The 24,165-nt window shown below is 39.1% G+C and overlaps 1 protein-coding gene and 1 long non-coding RNA gene across 4 annotated transcripts; one reads left to right on the top strand and one right to left on the bottom strand.

Annotated features, from left to right (window-relative positions):
- Positions 1-80: 80 nt before the first annotated feature.
- LOC116794294 lies at positions 81-17,374 on the bottom strand. Of its 2 annotated transcripts, none has more exons than XR_004359748.1 (3): positions 17,079-17,374; positions 13,941-14,069; positions 81-362 (listed from the first exon to the last, which is right to left on the bottom strand). It is a non-coding gene; the product is annotated as an uncharacterized LOC116794294 (long non-coding RNA). The 2 variants fall into 2 exon arrangements; XR_004359747.1 differs by lacking the exon at positions 81-362 and adding an exon at positions 12,370-13,111.
- MRPL53 (mitochondrial ribosomal protein L53) lies at positions 17,102-24,165 on the top strand. Of its 2 annotated transcripts, none has more exons than XM_032702853.1 (3): positions 17,102-17,253; positions 18,560-18,672; positions 20,322-24,165. In XM_032702853.1, the coding sequence occupies exons 1-3, from the start codon at positions 17,165-17,167 to the stop codon at positions 20,447-20,449; spliced, it is 330 nt and encodes a 109-aa protein (XP_032558744.1). In that variant the 5' UTR covers positions 17,102-17,164; the 3' UTR covers positions 20,450-24,165. The 2 variants fall into 2 exon arrangements, 1 of the variants encoding a protein (XP_032558744.1); XR_004359745.1 differs by lacking the exon at positions 17,102-17,253 and adding an exon at positions 17,394-17,536.

The following is a 24,165-nucleotide window of genomic DNA, read 5'->3' as shown; positions in this document are numbered from 1 at the left end:
ATTCCAATCAAAAGGAGTTGACTGCAACTTTTCATCTTTATTCAGAGATAAATTACTGCACACTAAATCACAGTTGTTTAATGCAGATAAGGAAGGAGAATGTTCTGCAGACACAGAGATTTGTGCTATCTCATGTTAATATCAACTTAGGGAGTGTCTGCCTTGAGGTCCGATCCTGAATTTTTGGGGCAGTTCTGATGCTTGCATACAATAGGCAAAATGCAGTTCTTCTTATGTGACATTTTTAACTCACTTTCATTTAGAAATGAGGTTCTGATGCTTCTGTTGTCTTCGTGTGGGATCTGTCTGTCCATAATTCCCCATCTTTTTATACTGAATGCAGTACCCAGCTGGAAGCACACCTGAAATATAATGATTTAAATCCATATGAGTTTCATGGAGATAAGCAGCCGGATGGAAGGTACAGGCTGTTCTTAGCCTTACTAATTTAGAGACTCCACACAAAGGAGAGGTGTTACATCCGCCTCAAGTGCAGAAAATAGTTGGATAAATACCTTTATATCTTCTTAAACACAAGGGAATCCTCTGGAAAATAATATCATTTGTTCTGCTGCTCAAAGAACTACTTGCTTAGAGGTGCTTAATAAAAAAAAATTCACCAGTCCAACCTACAAGTGACTAAGACAAATTCTTTCTATGTGCTTATGATGATGGCTGGAAAACACCAGGCAAAGGTCTCTAAAACCAAGACCTTCAAGGGTCAATGTGAGACCTGATTTTCACTGTTTGGACTGAGAATGACATTGTCACAGAGAAGAACACAGCTTTTCTTTGGCAGTAAGCCTCTTGCTAAAAACCTCAAATCAAAGTTCGAAATGGATATAAGTAAGTAGCAGGAAAAAATAGGTGCTGAATTTACTGTAGTCTATCCAAGTATAAATCAGGAGGAACTCCTTTTGTACGCAGTGGGATTAAACGAGTTTGACAGCAGTATTACTGAAGGTATACAGGCTTGGGGTCTTGAGGTGCCCTGATACAATGACTTATTTACTTGGAGGCATTTTCTCCAAATAATTTCACAGCAGACTGGTGGTAGCTGCACAGAGGAATAACACAATCATTTTTATTCTGTTACTGCTTCACTAATACTAATATCTGCCAATTAGTGCTTTGCTACTATCTAGATCTAAAGTGAACTCTGCGCAGTACAGCCCCTCCATGATCCCTGCATGTCCCCAATTCAGCTGTGACCAGACAGCCACACCAGGCAAAGGACTGGGAAGTCATGAGGAAAGGCTGAGAGAATTGGGTTTGTTCAACCTTGAGAAAAGAAGGCTAAAGGGACACATCACCATCTTCAAATAATTAAAAGGTGGGTACAAAGAAGACAGAGACCCCCTTTTTTTGCAGGGAGTCACATGCAAAAGATGAGGGGTGATGGGTACAAGTTATTCCTGAGGAGGCTTTGACTGGAAATGAGGAAAATTTTTCACAATGAGAATGATCAGCCACTGGAATCTCCCTGTGATGGATTCCCCAACACTGGATTCTAAGATTCAGCTGGACAGGGTGCTGAGCCATCTTGTCTAGACCATGCTTTTGCCAAGAAAGTTTGGATAAGATGATCCTTGAGGTCCTTTCCAACATGGTGTTCTATGAGTTTATGAAATATAAGGAAGCTGCAAATATTGAGGGATCCCTCTTGTGCACTCCTTCATTCCAGAAGTCAGGAGTTTAGTGAGAAGAACTTAACCTGCTTACAGAGAGGTTCAGAGAGTAAATTCCAAAGCAGTTGGAACAAGCACATATGTAATTGAAAATCTGCATTCTTACCTGAGTGACCCAGCCAGAGAATATCTTGGGACAGATCTGATCAATTATAACAAAATCTTATCACTCAAATTTCAACAATTCAGCACTAGTACTTGTCACATAAATTTAAGGAAGTATGAACACACCATGAACAGAAAATAGCCAATCACATTCAGCCAAAGTCTCCTGGGCTTTAAATGTCTTTCATCCAAATATTGTTCAATCTGTTGAAGACTTTCTTATGCAAGCTGGAAAGATTAGAAATATCTATTTTTACCTTTGTCTACATAAACTTCCCCTTCCAGGCAGTACCAGTACACCACCACTGTCACTCTGGTTTTAAATACTGACACAGAACCAATAAAAACTATTCCTGTTCCGTATATCCCTTGCAGCACAAATTTCTATTTCATATCATCTAAGGTCTTCCAGATTTGTTTCAGTGTTCCACCTTTACCTTTTATTGAACCTAGCAGTTTTGTAGTGTACAGGAAATGATAAATTACACTAGTTTCAAGTGGACAACATCTGCGTTTGCTTCCTGGGGGAAAGCAAAGCTGATATTATTTCCCTCTCTGTGTGAAGCTGCTGTGTGATTCTTCCAAATGGCTGAAGTAGCCACTGGAGTGATCCACATATAAGTGGCCTGGGAGTTTAATTATCTAAGGACCATTCATTTGAGCATATTAAAGGAAAAAAGAAAAATTACCAGGCCAATTATTGCTATTAGCATCATCATCATCATCAACAACAACATCATTAATTGATTAAGTCATCATTAATTAATTGATTAATTGATGATGATGCACTGTGCAGTGGAAAAAATTGTACTGTTTCCACCTAGAGTACTTCATCAAATTATCTGATTGTTTAGCTAAATCCAAAGAGCGCAAAAGCCCTTTGTTATAACAACAACAAAAACCTGCTGGATAAGAGCTGAATGAAGAAGGCTGTGAACTGCAAAGCTGTAAAAGCGGACACATTTTCGGACAGGAGTTGCTCTACTCTGTTTAAGGGCTGCCATCTCAGGGCAGGGCAGAACTTCCCAGGGACGTCAAGACATTTCTGCACCCTTGACCCAAGATGACAGCTTCTCGTGGTGGCAACAAACAAGATCTTGTTGAGAGTAGTCCAATGGGGAAGGATGTGTTTCTTCTCTCTGTACTCTTCAAGCCTGTTCACTACTAGCACTGCATTGAATCTGTTGTGTTGCTTGACCTGAAAGACCAAAGGAGTCTGAAGTGTGTTTCTTATGAAGGGGTAAGGAGTAGTTAACTCCCATTATTCTTCCTGTTGAATCTGTACCATGATTTCTTCTTTCGTAACACCCATGGTATTGTTTTGTATCTCCCAACTATGTTTTTTGGTGCCATATAATAATGAAACAGGGGGCCCTCTGGTGGTCTAGTGGTTAGGATGCGGCGCTTTCACCGCTGCGGCCCGGGTTCGGGTCCCGGTCAGAGGAGTCCCCCGGGTAGATGGAGCTCGTTAGCCCTGTAAGGCCATCCATCTAAGAGAAGGTCACTCTAAACAAACCTACGTCCTGAGGACCTCACTGCCACCGTCCAAGCTTGCTCGGCCCCGGCAGATGAACCTTAGGATTAAAGGGTGGGCTCAGCTCAGTGCACACTGTGTCTCACCTAAAAAAAAAAAAAAAAAAAAAAAAAATCCACTGCACAGGCTCGAAGGGCAAAGACCCTTCCCAAATCTTCATTCGCGAAGACTGGCCATACTAATAATGAAACATCATGAAATTGAAGTTCTCTTCTGAAAAATTCTAAACTGGTGTGAATTGAAATATTAATAGATTTATTCAGCAGAGCAAAACCATACATGGTACAGTACAGCCCTGTAGTTAACTCTCTGGGTGTGTCACAAGAGAGTCTTTGGCTGGGAGTTGTCTTGCAGGTGAAGCCCACTCTGCTCCAGAGCTGTCCACAACTCTTACCTTACTGAGCTGTTTATGCATAACAATGGCCAGAATGGTCATCCAGGCTGGCTCATAGAGCTTTATCCAAGCAGGTTAAAGATAGGTTCTTTTTGGTTGTGTTTGGGAGCTGGAGATCTTACTTTCTCGTAACAGAGTGAAATTCATCCAGGCAGGTAAGAGGGAAATAATAGATTTTATATCTAACTGGAAAGGCATGGAAGGCAAGAGGTAAGATGACGTAATTTGGCAGCAAGTCCAGCCATTCCAACATCATCTAGCAACTAAGTTCTAGCAATACAGTAAGGTTGACTTGTCAACAACTGTCTTCACCAAAATCTAACTCAGAGGCTGATGCCATTTGTTTACCTTTATTCTGCTTATTAGGTTGAAGTAGGAGGAAGTAAATCATATTCCCAGAAAATCCTCCAAATCTAGCTGTATTCCTCACTTAAAATTATTTATTGCTGACCTTTCTTTCTCCCATATAAGAAAAGACTTTACAAGCAAACTATCAGTTATTCTCTGACTTTCCCAAACAGTAATGACACTAATACATATTCCATCTCCCTAAATATTTATTATTGAGTATGCTGATCTCTACTCACAAAACAACCACACACTCCAAAGAAAGATTGAAAAATACACCAAATTTTTTTAAAATATTATTTCATTTCCTCTTTTGCAGATCTTGGCAGATAGATGTTTAATGAGACTGAATTCTGTTTGGTTTCCTAATACCAGAATCTTGTGTTGTAAAAACCTTCATGAAGAGAGCTTTTTGTGATATCAGTCCAAACTTATTCCCACATTCAATGAATTAAATTAAAATATTTGCTATGCTTACAGAATCCAAAAATGTAAGTGTACTTCTTAAGACATTCTTTGGGGGTACTTGGGATATCCAGATCATCCTCATGGGCTGGCAGAAACAACATGGGGGTTAGAAGAAAAGCTGGACCTTCCCATAAGGTGGGCAGCTGGAGGACATCAGGAGGCACCCACTGTCTTAAATAATAGTAAGCACCCATGCACAGATAGCTGAATCCTGTCCAGAATCAGTACTCTACCAGTTCTTTTTTCACTTGGATCCTTTTCAATCTCTGGATGAATTCAGCAGAAAGAGAGATGAACCCATTTGTAAAATTAAGGGCAGAGAGGGGGATGACACTGTGATCAGCGAGTTTTCTCCTGCCATCATTCTTCATTTTCCACCAAAGAAATTCAAAGCCAGCAGTCTAGTCAATAATGTTTCCAGGCCGCCTGTGGCTGTAAGGAACAGGGAAGTTAGGAGGTAACAGGGAAGACCTGGATCCTTAAAACAGTCAGCACTGGCTATAGCTTGCCATGTTTAAGGCACAGAAGGCTTTCTGGAGTTCTGTAGGTCAGTGTTTTCCCGAAGCAAAACAGCCAGCACCCAGTAGAAAAAGCAAGAAATAGAGCAAAGAAAAGAAATGTGGGATTCCTTTTACCTAGCATTTTCTCATCATTGTCAAATATGTTAAGGAAAAGAAATTAGGGTAGCACAAGTCCTACAAACAGCATGATAATGTAGAAAAAACCAGAGATTCTTGGATGGATGGGACCAATTAAGCAATCTATACCTGCCAGGAAAAGAATATCCTTGCAACAGCAATGATTGCAATAACAGCACACAAAAGACTGATTCTTTCTTCTTCAAATGCAAATAAGACTTGGAGCACATTGTGGCATGTGGCATACATGTCTGGGAAATGAAAGGCATCTGATATTTGCTTAGCTTCCAAGAGGAGAGTAGCATTTTGGCACAGCCTAAGAGGCATAGAAAAGCAGGTGTAAGGTATGAATTTCACATGACTTGCTTCTATTGCCAACATTACATGCTCTGTTTCTTCAGTTGGAATCTCACATTTAGAAGACCAAAAAATGACATTGTGAAGCATACAAGAGAAGAATTACACAAGCTCTGGTTGTTCAGCTGTGCACCAGTTTGAGAAAATGCTTTCTGGGAAAATCCATTAAAGCAAATCTGATATGACTTGCCTACCTGTAACATATAAGTGAGCTTCGCAAAGTGCTGGCACAATTAGATACAGTCATCATTTCTGTAGCATTCAGCATTTTAAAAGGAATTTGTACTAAATTCATATTAATTCCAAGGCTATTCTGGCTTTAAAGAGGTTTTATTGAGTTGAATTCAGAAATTTCAACAGGAATTTTGAACCAATGTCACCTGGATAAATTTAATGGCAATGAACCACTGACTCTGAGCACAGGTCTTGTAGCTGATCAGTGCCGGAAACAAGCACAGAGCTCAAATCAGTCCAACAGTTTAATTACCTTGGTAGCCTCGTCTCCTCAGATGGTAAGATCAACGGAGAGATAGACAACAGGTTAGCTAAGGCATATAGTGCTTTTGGAAAACTTCACAAAAGAGTATGGCGTAATAAACAGTTAAAGAAAAGCACCAAGATCAGTGTTTACAAAGCCATAGTGTTGTCTACTCTCCTATACGGCTCCAAATCATGGGTCATCTACCGCCACCACCTGCGTCTCCTAGAACGCTTCCATCAACTCTGCCTCCGTACAATCCCTAACATCCGCTGGTCAGATTATGTGACCAATACATCTGTACTAGAGCAAGCAGCTGTCACTATTATTGAGGCCATGTTACTGAGAACACAGCTGCGATGGGCAGGGCACGTCTCCAGGATGAAGGACCACCGCCTCCCTAAGATCCTGCTCTATGGTGAACTTGCCACTGGCTGCTGCATGAGAGGAGCCCCGAAGAAAAATACAAGGACTCCCTGAAACAACATCTCAGCCTTGGCCATATTGATCACCATAACTGGTCTACTCTGGCCTCCAATCGGGAGGCCTGGAGACACGCCATCTATAACGCAGCTGTCTCCTTCGAGAACACATGGAGGATCACTCTCGAGGAAAAAAGGCAACGCAGAAAGAACCGTGTCCTGCAGAATACACCATCTAAGGAGTCTTTCTGCTGTGCCTTTTGCAATCGGATATGTCTGTCACGTATTGGCCTCATAAGCCACCAGCGTGCCTGCAGCAAATGTGGATAGTGCCTTCCCAAATCTTCGTTCGCGAAGCCCAGCCATGATGATGATGATTGACTCTGTTGTAATTGGTTACCTGACTTCAGTAGTTTTTACACTCAAGAATTTGGTTGGCAGTTTATCCCTCACTTCTCTTTTCTGCAACAGTATTAACTTCTACAATAATCATCAGTTTTCAAACAATTTCTCTTCATTTTGTTTCTCTGATTGATACAATATGTAAAGCCTTTAATGTGTATTTATTTGACTGAGACATCTCTTTACTAGATGTCACCTGAATGAGCTGAACTGAATTGAACGAGCTGAAAAAGACATTTTTCAGCCTCAATGCACCCAGATTTTCTCTGGAATGGTTACCAGAAAAACAAAGCATGAGACTTTTCAGCCAAGGTTTCAAGCACTGGCTGACGAGATCATATCAATCTCCTAAGGGGGCAGAGCAAGCCCTTTAATGTACTGATACCAACCGAATGGATTAATATCCCTTTTGTATTTCATCTAGATGTCATATATTTTCATGCATACTCTTGTGTTGTGCAAATTCTGTTGAAAAGTGCTTATATGAAAGCAGACTAAGACTGCTGCATGTTTGACTACTTTTCCTAATGGAAAAGTTTCATAAATACATAAAATGTTGTCATTCCCGTGGCACTTCGCTTTATGAAGTTTCCTGATTTTTGCTTCAAGGACTTGATCATTCTCAAGTCATGTGGAGCCAGTTATGCATATATTTAAACCCGATGTTGATAGAGCATTTTTATGCAAGAGTGTGCAGTGTCACTCAAAAACTAGTCGTTTTAGTAAGATTGATGGTGGCTTCATCAGACTTCTGGAAAGGATCAGAATCCTGATCAGCCATTTCTCTTTGTAAAATGAAATTTTAGCAACACAGGGAATGGAGAGTGGTTTAGACTTGCATTTCTTTGAGTACAGCTTCTTTCTGGCCCCATCTGTCTTTGTGAGACTCCTTTCAGTGTAGTTACCTTCTCTGCCCTGCCCTCCCCACATTTCTAGGATGAGAAGGCACCAGACTGTTTTCTTCAGATGGTGAAAATGATAAATGTTTGTAGTTACTAGCTGCAAGGATTTACAACAAATTTGGAAGCTGCTGGCTGCTGTTAGATGGTGGGTGGCAGTTTTGGGGCTCTTAAGCCATCTGCAGCTCTCAAGCTGTTCAAGTGCAATTTGTTATGCTGGGACTGCATCCCTGAGCAGAGGGAGGCTGTGCTAACATGGGGCCAACTTGATATTTAGCAGCAGGAGATCCAGGAGAGACTGCTGAAGCCAGCACAGCTGGCTTGCAAAGGAGCAATCGGGTGTCCTGGGAACCTACTGTCATCTCATGCCCACAATCCCTTGACATTTTCAAGTATATGGACTCTGTGTAGGGTTAGGAAGCTGGGTAACTGTTCCTTCACTTGCATTTTTATTTTATGACCCCCTTTAAGCCTCTTGGAGGTGCTCTAAGAGGGAGAAAGAGGTTCAGTCATAACCCAGTTTCCAGAAACCTTAGCAATACAACAGTCAGAACCTCAGGTATGACAAGTATAGTGGAAAAAAAGGCCTGACAGCTATGATATTCCTAAAGATAATTGGTCTTTACTGAGGAACTGTACCATTAAAGAGTAAAAAATTGAATTATTGACATAAATGCAGTGAAAAATCTGGTAGAGAAGCAATATCTGAAAGCAATATAAGCAATTTTCCCAGAACTCGTTCTTCTAGAAGACTGATTTTACTTATTGAGGTATTGCACAATCTATAAACAGATGAGAATTCTCTGATAGTGGATAAGGAAGATGTATAATATAAAGCAAAAGTCCCCTACTAAGTCCTGTAACATACTTGAGTACACTCCCTAGGGGCACACAATGTATAAGTGAGACAACACTGATATTAAAGATCAGATATTGTGGACACAAATCACAAGAAGGAATAAAGAAATCTCCAGTCATGAAACACTTTAATGACATGAAACTCCTTTCACATCTTTAGAGTTTATAGGTATTGACTATGTCCCGAAAGCCCCCAGGGAGGGGGAGGCAGGAGCAGCTTATTAAGACAGTGAAAAGCACAGAGGATTTAAAACTTAAATGTGTCACTAGCAAATAGAACAAATCAATAACTGAAATAGGTTATGTATATATTTGTCTAAGATTGGGAGAAGAAATCTGCTTGATTACAGACATTTAGGTGAAAGCCCCACAAAAGGCAGAGCACTATTGTTAGCTACTGTGGGCAGCGCAGGGTGCAGCAGCAGAGACCTTTAGCTCATCACAACTATTCCAGAGGAGCTGTCTGCTGTCGTAAATGCATTCTGTGAGAAGCCACAGGCAGTTGCCTCTTTGCTGTGTGCTGCTGCCTTTCTCAAATGGTGTGCTCCTTTCTGTGCAGTCACAGCAAAAGCATCACTCTTACTAGTTTGGACAATGACAAACCTGTTTTGTGCCTGTAGCATGGGAGTGTGCTACAAATGGTCAGACATCACCTTAATTTTAGTATTGCTAATAATCCCAGCTACTGCTGTACAAGGGACACATATACAAGGACAGCTTGCGTCCTCCAAACCTCACAGTGTTATTGTACCTGGAGTCAATACAGAATTGATGTGTTTTGCCAGAAAAAGATGCTTTGGAAACTGATGTTTTAGTCTTTCTTTGATGATATGGATTTGCTGTGAGGGACTACAGTAGGCAGGAAATTAATGTATTCCCTCATTGCAGACATGATGGAGATTGACTAAATGTAGCTAAATTCACAGCTTCTCTACCTTCCTTTTAAAGTGGTTATTCCTTGAATATTTGTTTGAATCTCTGTAGAGCTCTAGAGCTTAGTATGGTAATACTGGGTCACAAATGTTTGTTTTTCACTAAGTTTCTCAATAAGAAGAGACAAATTTTCTTACTGCTAGAAATTATATTTGGAAAATACATATATATCTTTTTCTATATTTTATATTTGAAATATAGACAATATATATGTATATATATTACTATCGTTATTAATATCTTATCACTATAGTTGCTCATTCATCAAAAAAATGGAAAAGAGCATAAAAATAAATGCCCTGCAAATATTTCTAGTTTTGTATTTTTGATTCAGCAGGGTAATATTTACCCATCAAAACTAGAGAGAGAAATATGACTGACCTAAGTGAAATTTGATTCAGCAATTTCAATATGTGAACAAAAGCATTATATGCACAAAACTAAACACAAGTATTTGAAATCTCTAACCTACACATTCTCTCTTTAATATGTATATGCTTCACACAAGAAATTGGATAAAGGTAAGAAACAAATTGGTTATCCTCAGAGCTCTGAGATGTTTAACTTAGTTGATTAGTTCAAGAGGGGTAAAATGTACATATGCTGTCAGTAATTCAAGACTGGGCAAAAATTGTGATTATTTCTTCTTGTTTTACTCATACAGGGAAGAACCCTTGATATTTTTAAAACATTAAGAATCCCTGTCTGGAAAATCTCACCTCTTGGAACAAGCCTATTAACCAATGCTCTGCTATCTCTTATCATCAGGGCTGAACAGTGACCACTTACACCACTGTGATAAGTCTTTACTGATCTGTACATCCTCACAATGTTTAAGTAGTGATTGAGACTCCTTGATCCTGACTGGAAGCCTGCCAACAGTAAGAATTATGTTTTTTAAAAACAGTCCTTCACGAACTTTTAGGCCACAGATGACTAGGGGCCCACAGGTTGAAAACCACCGCTTTGGAAATGATGAAATTTCCTTATTAACTGGCAATATACACTTAAATAAAATTCACCAGTTTTGCTATTTTTGTGGCATTTCATATTCCTAATTTCATCTGTGTAACATAAATTTCCTGGGAATACTTATCTAAATTGTCATCTGGTGCCTATTGTTTCTACAGTGTAGCTTCTGTACGTATAACAAACAACTCTTGCATTATCTTATTTGTTCTCCTCTATCTTCTGGCATGCTTACTTCAGTTAGTACACAATAATGAAAATATTACATTATTATTGTAATCACATTAAGGAGATATCTGACAAACACTTCAAAATGGCTCAGATCTTTATGCTATTAATTGCTGCAGTAAGTCAGTGCATATAATTGACTGCATTGCATCTGGAATTCTTGTGTGACACCACCAGAATTGTACTCTTCTGCGCTGCGCAAGCTTTTAGCCAAACATGCCTCTCTTATTCTAGTACAATGTAAGACCAACAGATTCATGATCCAGTTGCTAGGGGGTCTGGTGTGAAGGTTTTCATGTAACTGAACATAGGACTGCAAACGTAAAATGAGCTTCACATGAAGGATTTGTGGCATGTTTAAATTTACAAGCCAGAATATTTTTATCATGGCTTCTCAGTAAGTCAAACTACCTTTGTATTGGAATTAAAATACTAAATTTACTAGCATTTTCATTGATACATTTTCAAGTTTAAAGAAATAGAGTCTTCTAGTCACTCATATGGTTAAGAATTCTTTACAGTTACTCTCTTGAGGAGATAACTTTTACTTATGCTAATAATTAGATAAAATGAAATGAAACTTGTTACAGAAAATAGTTGTACAAAAATCCCGTATTTTGATATCTAGTTCCTTTATGTTTGCTGACTAGACACTTTAAGTTTCAACTTCTATCTGTGTTAAGTAGGTATTCTATGACTTACATGTGTGCAATGCCTGGATACCTCCCTGAAGTCTATAAAATAGAAGTTAAAAGTGGTTCATCAATAAGCTTGTAAAATATCAGTTGAAAGTTCTTGACATGGAAAAAATTAAAGCGTATAGAGAAACTACCTTCTCTGGTCACCATGTTCAATTGAGTTGTGTTGTTATACTTTGCTGACAATACTAATAATTTAAAACATCGATCTATAGGCATGGCTATTCTTAGCAGAAGACAGTGAAAACGAACTGCTTTGCTTACAATACTCACAACACTGAAGCATGCCCTTAGCAAAGTGGTACAAATGTCAATATGCTGCTGAGCTCCTCAGAATCCGTAACAAATTATTCGAAGCACAGAAAAACCTTCAGGAAGTCTTTGAAAATATAGATCAAATTCTAACACAACTGCTTTCCCCAAATCCTGCACTTCTGAAAATCCATCCCATCTTAAACTATGATAATGACTTTGTTAAGGTTAGATCTGTCAAATGGGAGCATACTTGTGACCTGTGAGCCAGTATGTCCAAGGTCCTTTAAAGTAAAAATACACACATTTAATCTACCCGGCATTTCAAAAACAGATTCCACACCTCAAGGACTAGGGTGCTAACCTTGGGTTGTTGCCATTCATTTCAGCTCACCTTTATGCCTTTTGCTATTATGATAATGAACTTTCTTCACTGGAAGCAACTGCATGTTTTAAATCAACATAAAAATCCAAATGATAACTGCAGGTATTTAATGTAGTATTTATTAGACAGGGAAAAAAATAGATGAAGTAAAGCTTTTGCTCTATCTCATATGAAGACATAGCTCGAAAAACTTCAGTATTATCCTCAAGAAATTAAGTTACAAAAGTCAGGAATTGGCACAGTATGTTCTCAGCCAGTTAAATGCTGCTTATTATTTTAGCAAACATTTCTGCTGGCAGTTGTTAACCTCAGGCAATAGAAATACATGTTTGCAGAGGAGTAAAGAGCAACCAGGGAATCTATTTATTCACTCCTATAAAAGCTTTTCTGAACTGATATGCAGAGTTACTACTTCAGAAGTAATTATAAACCAAGCTCATTTGAAGTGGCACCTTTGCTGGTTGTTTTTACTTTTGTTTTTATTTTTGAAAACCACATTAACAGCATACAACTATTAACTGGTTTATAAATGAAATGCTAAATTGGTAGTACTGTTAGTATAAAACTATGCTTGACTTCTACAATTTTCACAAAATGAAGGACCTTTATGAGTTCTTGTCTTTGGGGAAATATTTTTAAAATTCAATAATTGCCATATGGTGTAAGAAGATTCAGTTCAAAAGAAGAAACAAAATCAGACATAAAACACAGACTGATTTATATTTTTATGACTATAAGTAGTGTTCCTCCAGTATGGTAGGGAATTCATTCCAACAAGTCTTTCAGTGTGGCATGAGTATTTTATAATGACTTCCTACAAGTCCTTTGTGATCTTGACTGTCTCTGTCCATTGCTCTTTCAAAGATATGCTTCCTGATACTGCAATTGTCAGAGTGTTTTTCTGTTTCCAGAAATAATTTGCTTCTCCTGTCAGGCACAGCACACCTTCTTTCTCAAAGAGCCTCTTCAGGTGGCCATCTGGAAGCATCACCTCCGTGCAAATCAGGCAGGCTGCTGACTTTGTGTTGGCTCACTTCTCAGCACTGGCTACTGCCCTGGAGGCAGCATTAAATTTTATTCCTGGACTGATACATTCCAGGCCTATTGACATTTGTGACAAGACTCAGTGAAAGACTCAGCAAAACAAAGGATGAAGATGTGGAAGAGGGAATCAGCCAAGGACAGGCAGAGATGATCGAAGTCTTCAGAACCAAATAAACACACAGAGGTGTTACACCTTACCTGAAATGCAGCATTGACAACCCTCTCTCATGCAGTGTTTGAAGAGCAGTCAAAAGCTGGAGCCAAGATGCTAAAAGCAGACATTCCCAAACTATAGAGAAATAAGATTTCAAGAGTTCTGATACATGGGCCTTTCTATAGTCAGAAAACATAACAGAAAATGAAAGCAATTAAGTAAGAAATGGGGAAATGCAGAAGAGTTCTCCCTGGATCTAAGAGATCTGGAATGATCAATGAGAAAAGAGGAAAATTGACTTAGTATAATTATTACTACAGTCTTTTTTTCTGCCTGTCTTCATAACTACAGTGTAAAAACATAGCTTCAGTTTTTCCTAGCTGTGTGTATGGGGGTGAGATATAAATCATCTATGGGCTTGTGGCTACACTTCAGTGAAACTGATGACATGAAAATCCATAGACTTGGGATGAGGCAGTATTTATAATAAAAAAGATCAACCTGGTGATAGGAATACTACAATTGTTTCCATTATAATAATATATCCTTTTATGCTTCTTCATGATACTATGCTTTAGAAATGTGTATGATTATCACAAGATATAACAATCATGAGTCATTCAGATTCCCAAGGATGTCCCCAGAAAACAATCTCAAATGCAGACATTTAACAGTTCCCAGATTACCTGCTGGAGCTGGAGAGACTGATTCATGGCATTTCCTGGAACGGCATTTAAATATTGTGCTTCAGAAGTCAGTTGGAGTTACTCTGGTATAAACTGAGGGTAGTCCAACACCCTGTGGTTAACCACTACCTGGCTTTAAAGAAAGAAGATGGGTTTGTTTTTTGTTTGTTTGTTTGTTTGTTTTTAATAGCTGTGTCACTTTGCTGTTTATTTATTTAATTAAGCAACTATAAAAGTTCACATTCTCATCAGAATTATCATCAGCTAAAACTATTGCGTCTAGAGTAAGTGTTCAGAAAGACTTGGTTGTCAACAAGTAGGGTAGCATCCAAGGAAGAGATATTCCTATTCATAGGGATGAGTAAGAACACTTGGTTTCATTTCACAGATACAGGCTATTCTTTGAAAGGTGAAATAGAACAAAGAGTCTTTCAGTGACCAGATACCTGTTCTTTCATGTTACCAGGAATCTCTCAGACTTCAAAAATTTTAAAATTACTTTGAAAAAGCAGAGATGGTTTTCAATAACTCCAAATAGATGGCTTGAAGGGAAAGATGCAAGTTTTAGTGCTGACAATAAAAGTCAAAAAGTTAACTGATCTAAGCATGAAAGGAGTAAACAAAATTTTATCTTCATTTAGTTGTGCAAAATGTAAGCAAAATATTCTTCATGAAATTACTATCAAAATGCAATAAGAGCAAATACAAAACAAATACAAAACTGTTTTTGCCATGTTTTTAAGTTAGTGAGTGCCATAGTACCAACAGTGTGGAGAATGGACCCCCTAGAAAAATCAGTGATCATTCTTTCTTCCTCTGTCCTTTGCTGATGTTATTTCTTCATTGCCACTATAGAAGCCAATGGAAATTTTAAATTAAATACATTGAGCTCTTTGTGTTATGACAAAGAAAGATAGGTTGAAATGTCATGTTACTTTTGTATTTTAAATGTAAAATACTCTATTTACCAGGTCCTGTATCTGAGCCTAATAAATAGGAAATATTTCTATTTAAACCATCTATTTATTGGTTACAGTGAAGTCTTTCAAAAGATATCTCACAGTAACTTATTTTTTACATTTCTTCCATAAGGAAAGACTATTATACAAAACACATATATAAATAAAAGGTTTTAATGTTTTTATTTTCTTTATATACATTTAAATAAATAAATAAAATTTATATCTACAAAGAGAATAAAAACTTTAAACATTAAAACTATATTGACTCCACTGTGCTTAGTTTTGCTGGTTAATTTCTTGTCTAAATCTCAGCGGACAGTTTTACCCAATGACTGCGTGATTTTCTTTTTTAAGAAAGAGGACTTAGAATAAACAAAGAGAAGCTTCTAAAATTAGGTTATTCATTCCAAGGGATGCTGGATACTTAATGCAATTCCTGTAGGTCGAGAGCAGGATCTGTATTGATTATTCCGCAGAAATTCGTAACGTGTGTTTGAATGCCATCGCTGCTCAGTTTACTCAAGAGTGTCCCAAGCCCTCACCGCGATCCCGGTGTGTGGAGCCACTTGCCAGGGAGGTGCGTGCCATCTAGTGGCATCCGAACACACGACGCCACCGTCAGCCAGACAGATTCACGGAATCATTTAGGTTGGAATATCATCGAGTCCAGCCTTCGACCGAACACCACTATGTCAACTAGACCATGGAACTAAGTGCCATGTCCAGTCTTTCCTTAAACACCTCCAGGGACAATGACTCCACCACCTCCCTGGACAGCCCATTCCAATGTCTAATCACCCATTCTGAAGAAATTCTTCCTAATGTCCAACCTGAACCTCCCCTGATAAAGCTTGAGACTGTCCTCTCTATGTTCTGTTGCTTGTTGCCTGGGAGAAGAGACCAACCCTCCCACCAGGCTACAACCTCCTTCCAGTAGCGATAATCATTGAGCCTCCTCTTCTCCAAGCTTTGCTTAAGGTCTGGTGGGCAGCTGCTGGACATAACCCTCACAAACAAACAAACAATCAAACAGACATGTTCACTTTCAGTAGCAATGTCTCTCACAGGTCTCTCTCCTGCTTGATATACTGTGGAATACTGCCTCTAAGTTATCTTTAGCTGCATTGGCAGCTCCCTATTGCTCCTTATCTTCCCCCTCTACTTTGCTCTTGTGAGAACCCACCAGGAGTGCTGCATCCAGCTCTAGGCTCCTCAGCACAAGGACAATGACCTGTTAGAGTGGATCCAGAGGAGAGACATGAAGGTGATCAGACAGATGGCGAAATTCTCCTACAAGGAAAGGCTGAGAGAATTGTGGTTGTTCAGACCAGAGAAGAGAAGGCTCTGGGGACACCTTATTGTGGCCTTTCAGTACCTGAAGGAAGCCTGTATGAAAGCTGGCGAGAGACTTTTCACAAGAGCATGTAGTGACAGGACAAGGGGGAATGGCATTAAACTGAAAGAGAGAGCTTTAGATTAGACATTAGGAAGAAATTCTTTTCTGTGAGGGTGGTGAGGCACTGGAACAGGTTGTCCAGAGAGGTTATGGATGCACTATGCCTGGAAGCGTTCAAGACCAGGCTGGATGGACCTCTGAGCAACCTGGTCTACTGGAAGGTGTCCCTGTCCATGGCAGGGGAGTTGAAACTAGATGAAATTTAAGGTCCCTTCCAACCCAACCCATCCTATGATTCTCTGATTTTATGACTATACTTGTCAATTCAATCGTATTGAACAAATTACATCTTGGAAGACATTAGAAGCTGCCAGGTCATACGGATGGATTTAACATAAAGGAAAACAAACCCAGCCCTGCTTCTTCAGTCTAAAGACTCTATGTACCACAGCATCCCATGAGCGCTACCCAGACTCTGCCTCCTGCGTGCCAGTCTTACCAGCTCAGGGGCTGCTACTTCTGCTGCAGAGCCCAAGGGGATATTTTATGTCATTTTACGGCAAAAGTATGATTACGTTTTTTTGGTCTTTTTGGGTTTTTTTCCGCTCTGCTGTGTTACAGAGTCAGCGGAAGGGCCGCTCAACTGATCTCTCTCCCTCCTCAGCCAGGAAGGAGCCGGGCGCCGAGCACTGAGGGTTATTAAAAGAGACTCATAGGACCGGGAGCCCGCCCGGCACAGAGACCCCGCCCCATGGCCGCGACAGGGACTACATTTCCTACCTGCCCACGGGGCGGCAGCGCGCCCACCATTATTGTGCGCTCCTTCGCGGGGGCTGCTGGGAGCTGTAGTAGGAGGTGGGGAGAAGATGGCGTCCAAGATCAGCGTGGTGCTGCGGCCGGTGAAGAGCATCGTGGTCCGGTTCTGCCCCTTCGAGTCCAACGTGGAGAGCACGAGGTGAGGGGGCCGTGGGGGCAGCGCCGGCTCCGGGGCTGGGGTCGTCCCCGTCTGTGCTCTGCCCGGGCTCCCCCGTCTGTAAACGTCCTTCCTGTGCCCTCCAGGCGCGCGGGTTGTGCGCGTTTCCCGGCAGGCACGAACGCTGGGCCTTTTGCCTTTAATTCTCTTTATTTTGGGGGTGGAGGTAGGGGTTATGTGTGCCCTGGGGAAGAAGCTGCAGGTGCCAAGCGAAGCCGGAAAACCTGCTGTCCTGGCAGTGCCCTGGGACTTGTCACTGCAAAGAGTAAGAAGTGCTGGTAGCAAACCGTGAGGGAAATGCTAGCACCTGTTGTTCTCTCTCAGGAGAAGAACTTCTTTCTCCCAAACTTCTACAGCTGCTGCAATTTAGCTTCCGTGATCTTGGTCTTTGAGGGCTTGCATTTATCAGGCCTTTGGAGCTCAGTCTAGGCAGAACCTTGATGTTTCAGAATGGGATTTGTTGTAGGGCTCTGCTTATGGTGTTACCAGGCTGCACACAGGATTCATTCCGTGCGTTTTGGAGGGTCTCCGTGCCCTAATGTAGGCCCTTGCATATGGATACGTGCATGAGCTTTACCGAAGTACCCAGGGAGATGCCCTGGAGTGGCTGATCCTGTAGTAGGGAGTGTAGTAACTCCTTCAAATGCTGGTAATGGGAGAAAGTGGAGGCAACAGCTGCTCCTTTGTCTGGGTAATTAACTGCTGGAGAAACCTAAGGAATTGTGCTTCTCGAGTAGCGTGGGTTCTGCACCAAACAGTTGCAAAATGTCGGCTTGCAATGACTTTACAGACACATGTACTTTTAAAATTAATTTAGTACCATAGTTTAATTTAGAATATCTTTAAGCCATTTGAATGTCAAGTAGCTGTCATGCATTTCAGAAATTTACAGGAGACCAACGATGTCAAGTAAATAAATGCTGTCTCAAACCCAAACAAGAAAATATTGGCAAGCAAGTGACTTATAAAGAAAAATGAAAATGACTTTGCTGATTATTTTTTATTATTGTAACTAACCGAGCTGAGAAAAACACAGAAGGTGTATACACTGAAGTTTTACAAAATTCTTTTATGTGCATTTTACATGTTAGCATATAAGGAATACCCATTTGGATTTTTTAAAGTGATTCTCATATAAGAAGTTCCTGTCTGAAATTACTAAATACAAATCCTATTTTGTTTATACTTTGTTGCCTAGCAATGTCTAGATATGCAAATCAGTTTTAGAAATATACGGTTTTAATTGCTATCTACCACATACTTAATATATTCTCAAATGTATTTTCAGAAAATTTCTCCAATGTATATACCATAAAAAAATCCAAGCTACTAATAGAAACTGTGAAGTGACTGCTGATGTGAGACATGACGGATCTGAACCACTTGTAGATGTCACGTTTGGTAAGGAGCTCATTTTTAAACAAAAAAAAGACCTTCTGAGTTTGTGTTACAGTGTTATTCTGTTCACTATTATTGTGTTTTTACTATGATTATTTTTTTTTTTGGCTCTCGTCCATAAAAAGAAAGAGGAGTCACTAACAGCCTGATATCTAGATAAATGTGTATATATGTCTCCTTACTACAGTTAGATCTGATAGATTTTGGATCCAAAAACTGACTTAACTTTAGAGCTGAATGCACTTGTGTAGTGACATATTTATGTGACCTTGCAGACAGGTACAATTCCAGGAAACTAAATGTAGCTCTGTTTTGATGTAAGAATCTGTTCACTTTCTATATTTTTTTTAATGTTACCTGTGGCAGAAGCATCTCAGTTTTGAGAACAGAAAGTTGAATACCTTCAGTTGCTTATGCAACTGAGTAACTCCCTCTGCAGTTTGAAGGAACTGCTCATATGGGTAAGGCCACACGTGTGCAGATGGATTTGCAGAATGAGGTCAAGTGTGTACAACAAATTCCTTGGTTTCCTTTGAGGGCACAGTGAGCAGGCAGGGAATTGATGGTGGAAATTTCAGCAGTTCTGGAGGCAGCCCAGATTCTAGGCTGTGAACAGATGGCTCTAAGCTGCTTTTGTCCTTTTCTCTGGCTGCATCTTCTTTCCTGCTGTGCTATAATGGACCAATATGTCATGTAGACCATTAAAGTTTTCATTATTATTGATTCATGCTACCCCCTTATCTTTAAACTTCCATGTATTTAGTGAATTGCTGGAAATGTCAAAAGTGTTGAATGGTATTTGTTTTGCTTAGGAAAGTCTGCTTATTTCAATGTTAATGTTGCTTGTTCCTCCCTCCCCCATGCTTGTCTTTCCCATTCTTGTCTCTAACTCTGATCTCATGTATTAAGCAGTAAAGCTCAATGTTTTTCACAGTGTAAAACCAAAACAGTTTGTTTCACTTATGCCAAAAGCTACAGCTCTGAACTCTTAATTTTCTAAGAGCTGATTTTTTCCCAGAGAAGTAGCTCTTCTAGTTGGCAAATGGGGCCTGGAACTTGGATGGCATGCATGGTATTGCATTATACGAGTTTAGGTATGGGGTTTGTATTTGCAAATCTTGCAAAAATAAATAATTAACTTGGGTACAATACTTGTACTGCTTTTTGCCCATTTTAAAATAAATTCTTTTAGAATTTTGGAAATCCCAGTGCTCTCTATTTTTTTCCATCACAACCACCAGATTGTGTAAACCAATTTGTTGTTTTGGCTAAAGAAGTATGTTAAATGGACCGTAGACAACAGGCTGCTAAAATGCTGAGCCATGTGTGGAAATGATCTTTCAATGCCTTCTGTGCCTTCTGTTAGATGACTTTGGAGGTATAGTATGAGCCATTCAAATATGTGTTCTTACCATAGGTACACCTAGACAAATGTTTTCAGATTTTTTAATAATGCAATTCAGAAATGAAAATTTAATGCGTGTTGTGTGCAGTTTAATTTGTTTGGTGGTGGTGCATAATCAGAGTAAGTAGAGTACTTTCTAATCAGACAAGATGAACAGGTTATTTGGATTTATATATACAAAACAATTGCACACTAGAGTAATTGTGGCTTAGACTTTGTGATTTCTTAAGATTTTTTCCATTTACAGCTGATGGAGATCGACTAATAATGAAGGGAGCCAACTTGACAACGGTAGAAATGTTAACAGCATTGGGGTCCAGATGTAATGCAAAAGACCTTAAGGAAGAACAGAAAAGCAAGAAGAAGAGTCCCTGAAGAACAGAGAAGCGTGTTTGCATTTATGTGTGTTAAAAACAGCAGACTGCACAGAAGGCTTTTCTCCTATGCAAGAAAATCTGAGAGAGATGGCCAAAACACTGACCAGTTTAATATGCAGAAGAATGAACCCTTCAAATGTTCCCTGTCTTCACCTGAAGGAGAACATCGTGGATCAACAGATCTAATACCAGTGGGTCAGAGTGGCTTAAGATGCATGACTGCATCTCTCTGAGCAGCTGTGTGTTGGACTAATATCATGTGTATTTGCATATCAGTGTGAATAATACACATTAGCTATTAAATTAATATTGCAATGAAGACAGATATCTTTGGACATTATTTCCTCCAAAGTTTCTCTGTATTGTAGTGCAAAACATTATTAGAGTGGTTATTATTTTTTGAAAACTATTAAATTTAGTAAAAATTTGAAGAAAACTTTCAAAGGATTCATCATTGACTTAGCTGAGGGACAGCAGGCTGCAAATAGAGTGGATTTTGTAATACTGTGTTTATAAATGCATCTCTTCTTAAGCTCCTGCCATTTTCTTCCTGTCTTTTTGAAGAAAAAGGGAAGTCTGCTAACTGTAAATTTAGCTCAGCAATTAAAGTAACAAGGTAATGGGACTGTCAAGACACAGTAGAGCTACTCATCCCGCCTAAAAGTAACTAACTAATTTTAGATATTTACTGAAGTAAATATCTAACATGATTATTGACAGACCATATGGTCCACATTGTTTCAGATGTATTATTTCCTTGAAATACATCTTAAAGCACTCAAAAGCATCAATGCCTTACAGCAAACATTTTTCCCCTCAAAAAAGCATTACAAATGTTTCAGAAAAGACACATAAAAAAGCAGTTCTTAAAATGCTAAATCTAAGATACTGCCTACTTTTTTAAATGCTTATATTAATGTATCTTAAGGTTCATGAAAATATCTTAAGGTTCATGAAAACTAGTCTCTGTTTAGAAACAAGTGTCTACTAGGAAATTCAGAGACTTGTTCGGAACAAGAACCTTTAGCTCAAAGGGAAAGGTCAATTAGTTTTTTTGATAATTGGAGAAAAGGGCTATCTTTGAAGTTCAGATTTGCAATATTTTTGTCACTTTTGGGCTGCTTCATTAAATACTTTATGAAGATCAAAGGGAGAGCTTTATTTGGTGTTTATAGCCCCATGTCCAACCCTATTATTTATTAAAGTAACTGCTTAGGTGTCTCGTCTGTATTGCAGAGCTCTCTGGGTTCAGGAGAGGTGATCTCAGGCTGTGCAGGTGAAGGTGTCAGCTGCACATGTCTTTCATGTGCACCAGTTTTGTTCTAGTTCATAATGAAAATGTGATTCCAGTTTTGAGAATTGCAGTTGCACTTGAGAGGCATTAGTTCTACCTGTTGTTAATCAGATGCCTGACTTCTCTAAAATTAGTTCATATATTTCCAAAGTTAATTTGGCAGCAGATTTAGGACACAAATATGAAACTAGTTTTACCTTACTTTTGCCAAGATTTTTAAATGGACACTGTCCTTTCTGAAAGGAAGATATTTTAAATAACACTGGCAAGGTGGTTCTTTGCTACTTCTTCATTAGGTTGCTCAAGTCAAGGCGATGTGTTATATTGGAGAGCTGTGCTAAAGACATTGGGTGTTTCCCATGTGTTTGCAACAAATAGAAGAGTACTGTAGGAGTAGATCAAATATAAATAAGACTGTTCAAAGGACAGGTTTTTTGTTCGTCTGTTTGATTTGGGATTTTTCCTCCCAGTTTAGAATAACATCATATAGTATGACTTTACCTGAAGCACCTCTACAGGAAAAGTGAGAATTGTTCAAGTGAAAAAACAGTGCAGAATTATTCTTTCTCTGGTTAAACATATATTCATGTACACAAAAGCTCTCTTACTGTAATATATTGGTGATTTTTGTGATTTTTTTTTTCTTCCTTTGACAGTTTGTACATCAGTATGTTCAACTTGTGTTTAAATGTGAAACACTCTAGCTTGATCTATCTTAAATAGTTAAGTCTGTAAGTACCTAAAGACTAAAATAGGTTAATTAATTATTAATAATAATTAAGTTTCCATAGTGTTTCTTTTGGCCCAAGATTGGGGTTTATATTTATGAATAGAAAAGGGAGAAAAGATTGTTGTTTGAGCTTTTTATGGCCAAAATACATCCTTTCTGTTGTTGAAGAAAGGTGACCTTTTTTTTCTTTCCTTGCATGGGTAGGCATCCTGCTGTGTAAAAGCACACTTGTTCTAGGTGCTTTCATTTTAACCCAGAGATGCCCAACCTTTTTGCTTAGATTAGGCCGAAGGCCTGCAACGTTGCTGTTGAGAGATGGCTGACAATTCAGTGGATGAAGCTGAGGCTGTGGGTGCCTGTAGCTGCAGTTTGCAGTGGTAAAGCTCTGATAAGTTTTGTCATGAAAAACAAGTCATGGCTTGTGTTTTAATATACAAGGTACAAAGGAAAACCTACAGGACAATAAAATGAAGCTAAAAATGTGCATTCTCAAGACTGTAAGATACTGAAGTGATATAAGCAAGCAATATGGGCAAGAAGGTACTCCTCTGGTGATTATTATGCTAATCTGTGGAAACTAGCTCTCCCTGTACTGTGTCGATAAAGGTACGAATTTATTTTTCAAGTACATTAAAGATAATCTGTAATGACTTTCTTCCCTGAGCATTTAGATAGCTTTGCTGCAAGCTGTTCATACACTATCAGTTCCTGCTGGTGATTGACTGAAACAAAGCTCTGTCAGCTTCCTGACAGAGCAGGAAGTTGAGGGATGTACAGGGCTGGGGATGTACAGGGTATTAAGGTCAGTCATGCAGAACAAAGCATGTCTGGGTGAGCATTGACTTTGCATGTTATTATTCTTTAGCCCACTAATCTTGATTGCCCCACCAAAAATGTGGGCACTTGCCCAGCTATGAAAAGAACTGGAACAGCTGGAACAGGCCCTAAAAGCATTAGGATTACCTAAATACAAACACCATGTCCACCTAAGGTGTCTGATAGCAGGTATTGACAGTAAAATGGCTAAATCTTTTAATACCTGGAGGTTTAAAGCCATTTTTAGAATCATCTTAGATCTGTTTGTTGTACAAATACGTATTTATTTAGAAATTCTTATCAGTGCATAGGGAAAATAGTCCTGAAACAGATGAATATGTCGTTCAGATAACACTACCTGGCTGAGATATTCCCTTCTTAAGTATCTGCAGCATTGTTTTTAGAAAAAGTCTTTATTAAAGATTTCAACTAGGAGCAACAGTGTTGGTGAACATTGCAAGTGTTAACACACAAGTTTTATGCAGCAAGTTTCAACTACTAGCTGGCCCAAATAAATACAAAATTGCAATGTCCTGATGCTTTTCCTGCAAGGTATAAGCAAGTAGAAACATCCTGTTGGAGGCAGTTCATGTATGCCAGTGCAACTTCTATTCTTTGTTATTTGCAGGGATCTCAGTTTGGGCAATTTCATGCTACATACAGTAGGAAAAACTGGCTGCAATACAGTATTGCTGTGTAAACACCACTGAAGGAGGGAAAAATGTTTTAAATCTCAATTATTTTGAAAATGTTGCAATCTAATATGCTTTTGCTGTTTGTGAACATACAAGAAGTGTAACCTAATTTCAGAAAATTGCATCTAAGTATGTGCCCTGTTGGTTATGGAAGAATCATAGTTCTGGTTTGGTTTTCA

Source organism: Chiroxiphia lanceolata, chromosome 1, assembly GCF_009829145.1.
Source record: "Chiroxiphia lanceolata isolate bChiLan1 chromosome 1, bChiLan1.pri, whole genome shotgun sequence".
Classification (NCBI taxonomy): domain Eukaryota; kingdom Metazoa; phylum Chordata; class Aves; order Passeriformes; family Pipridae; genus Chiroxiphia; species Chiroxiphia lanceolata.
The sequence above is the reverse complement of the archived record's forward strand: the minus strand, read 5'-3'. Positions and strand labels throughout refer to the sequence as shown.